The 3,354-nt window shown below is 32.9% G+C and overlaps 1 protein-coding gene across 1 annotated transcript in view; it reads left to right on the forward strand.

Moving 5' to 3' along the window:
* The window catches only part of LOTGIDRAFT_176672 (hypothetical protein), a gene marked incomplete at both ends in the record, with an annotated part of 3,587 nt that extends 1,041 nt beyond the window's left edge, over positions 1 to 2,546 (forward strand). Inside the window, 6 exons of the mRNA XM_009055804.1 lie at positions 174 to 277; positions 439 to 497; positions 853 to 904; positions 1,423 to 1,490; positions 1,686 to 1,816; positions 2,451 to 2,546. Coding sequence (XP_009054052.1) covers positions 174 to 277; positions 439 to 497; positions 853 to 904; positions 1,423 to 1,490; positions 1,686 to 1,816; positions 2,451 to 2,546 — 510 coding nt within the window. The remainder of the gene's footprint in view (positions 1 to 173; positions 278 to 438; positions 498 to 852; positions 905 to 1,422; positions 1,491 to 1,685; positions 1,817 to 2,450) is intronic.
* Between the last annotated feature and the right edge of the window lie 808 nt (positions 2,547 to 3,354).

Below are 3,354 nucleotides of genomic sequence, written 5' to 3' on the forward strand. Positions count from 1 at the left end.
TCCTCTAAAATAGTCTCTAATGAAATCTATGTTGTTTAGAATATAATTATGATCATTCGTGATAGCTCAATTTTGGTATTTTCGTAAGGTGGATAAGGGTTTTGACTTGGTATCTTGTTATACATATTCTTCATATCGTTAATAAGAATAAGAAAAGATACTGTACTTTTCAGTATAACTATGGTAAAGACACCTACTTCGACAATTACAGTGGGGATCAAGAAAGAAAAGTGGTGGAAAATTTAAAGGATTTAAGAAATGGTGTCTCTAAAGATGAGTATGTAGCTTGAGCTAATTTACATTTCTTTTATGAAATTGAACCCCCCAAAAAGGTGCGAATCAGGTTTCAGCAAATACAGGCTACTTAGATGAAGATAAATTATAAAATTGATATAAAAGTGAATAATTCATTGAAATTTGTAAACACTTGAATTTCAGTTGGTCACTGAATGCTGCCACAGTTAATGCCTTTTACAGTCCACAGAAAAATCAAATAAGTAAGCGCTTCATTCATTAGGCCATATTATTTTAGATATTACTTTTATTCCATCAACCTTCTATATTTTCTTGCCCAAGACATAGGAAAACCGGTATGTTGCATGTGATTCTGCATTCAAATTACTTTTCTATAGGAACTATAACAGATGCAAATAGTAACGTATAATTTGATATCTGTTCTTGGTCATATTTCTTTAAATTATGGTCACAATACAAATCAAATGTCTGTTTTGTGTCTTCGACCCTTGACTCACTGGTAAACGTTGTCGATTTGTGTAATTTAATCGCAGTCAATTTGTCGTTTAGCTGATCCATTTTAAATTCATTTCATCTTAAATCTCTGTCTGTTTATAGTGTTTCCAGCAGGTATACTTCAGCCACCTTTCTTCAATAAAGACTATCCCAAGTAAGTTATGACAATCTTTTTGTATCATAATGTGGTTTAAATGGACATGCATTAGAATAGACTGACTACAACCCGTATTGAAAATATATTAGTATAATGCATCATAATAATGCGCTTATTCTCTTATAATTTTATAGAATGATCCTTAGAATGTTGATAAAATGGCATAATAATATCTCTGAAATGTTTAAAATTACTGAATGGAATTGAAAAGATGTTATACGTCGTAAATATTAGTATGATATAAGTCATGGAAGGGATTGTAAGAGGTATCCGGGACATAGATAACAATGATGACATCAATTTACATTCCAATTTTCTATCAGACACCTGTGTTTCCTGTAATTCCATAAAAGATGAGTTTTTGATGACGTCACTAATCGCAATGAACCACACACTTCTGATAGAAATTGGAAAGGTGAAAATTGATGCTATCACTGTCCCCGATGCACATAAGAAATTTAGAAAACCCCTTTACAATTCCTTTTTGGGTTGTACTAATGTGCTTTCTATGAAAGGGCGTTGAATTATGGTGGCATAGGTGTAGTAATTGGTCACGAGATCACACACGGCTTTGATGATTCAGGTATGTAGAAAGTTTAAAAACTATCAATGCTCCATCTCAAGACAACAATTTGTAGAAAGTGTCTTATCGATTTGTTTCATCGCTGTGTATATGATTAAAATGTGCTGAAAATTGTGTATCATTGCTTCATTCCACAATCCACCGACATACCATTAAAATACAGTGTAGCATGATGTCTATATAATAATATTTTAGGTAGACAATATGATAAGGATGGTAATCTGTTACAATGGTGGAGTGATGATGCTATTGACCAGTTTAAAGCTAAGGCTCAATGTATTATAGACCAATATTCCACTTATATATTACCGGAAGCAAACATGAATGTAAGTGATTCATTTTTTATCGGTTGTTTTGTATAGATGAGCCTGAACATATTTTGTCGCTCTTGACATTATCAAAATTTTACACGAAATTGAGAAGTTTTGACAGCGTTGTAAACTAATTTTAAATCGATAATAGTTTTGTTAGTTAAAAAGTTAAAAGTTATCACGATCTTTCATACACTTTAGGCACGTTGAATAGCCTTTAGTCAAATACAAAATCCTAAGCAAATTGGCAATAAACGCGAATCTCTTAGAGTTATTGTTCCAGTTGTTTCAGACCGAAATACTTAACAATTAGCACTTTATTACTCTCAGAAGAAAACTTGAAATTAACTACATTCCATTATTAGGTAAATGGTATCAATACACAAGGTGAGAACATAGCCGATAATGGTGGTTTAAAACAAAGTTATAGAGTAAGCAATATGCATTCTACACCTCTATATTTGGACTATTCAATTGCATGTACTAGTGCAGTAAAACTGTTTTGTATCTTATGAGTGATGTATGCATCAAAATTCTTGGTTCATGGTTCACACCTACAGTCTACGATAAAACTGATTGTATTTACTAACTATATTTAACTATACGTCTATTTCAATATATAATATTACAAAAAGATGTAATCTTGCAGGCTTATAAGAATGTTATAGCTAAAGAAGGGGAAGAAGCAAGACTGCCTGGTTTGAAATATAATAATAATCAGCTATTCTTTATAAATTTTGGCCAGGTAAATTGACATAATTATAACTCATACTAATTACATCAAATCGTTACAACACCGATTATCCTTGAAAAAAATCCGATATGCCAAAGGTCAGTAATATACTCACTCATTGTGTGAAAGATAGCTTGCCAGGCAAGGTAACATTCGGCCACTATCAGCTGTCAGAAATGACAACAAAGTCTTTAGTGGCTCCTTAATGAAAACAGTTCATCAAATTATCATCAACAAGGTCTCATCGACTCGTCTTAAACTGTTCATCCTATTGTTACCAATTTCGAACTCGACTGAGATCTCATCGATATATATACATTCATACCAAGTTTCATCAAGATCAGATAAAAGCTGTAGCCTACAAGCCAAATTTGACGAGTTTTTATTAGGTCAAAGGCAATAAGTATATAAAACCGTTCATCCGGTTATTACCAATTTCGACTTGACCGACATCTCATCAATTTAAACACGCACATCTAATTCCGTCAAGATCGGATAAAAGGGCGAGTCAAGTGCAATAATTCCAAAACCGTTCTTTCGTAAATTACCAAATCGAACTTGACTCAGATCTCATCAATATATACATGCATACCAAGTTTTATCAAGATCGGATAAAAAGTGTAGTCTCTATCGCGGCCACAAGTCAATTTTGACGCGTGTTTACTAAGTCAAGGGTAATAACCCCAAAACCATTCTTTCGACAATTACAAAGATAGAACTTGACTGAGATCTTATCAGTAGGCTATATACATGCATATCAAGTTTCATCAAGATCGGATAAAAACTGTAGCCTCTATTGTGGCTACATGAATGTGTCCGA

The sequence above is a fragment of the Lottia gigantea genome (assembly GCF_000327385.1).
Source record: "Lottia gigantea unplaced genomic scaffold LOTGIsca_2500, whole genome shotgun sequence".
Taxonomy (NCBI): domain Eukaryota; kingdom Metazoa; phylum Mollusca; class Gastropoda; family Lottiidae; genus Lottia; species Lottia gigantea.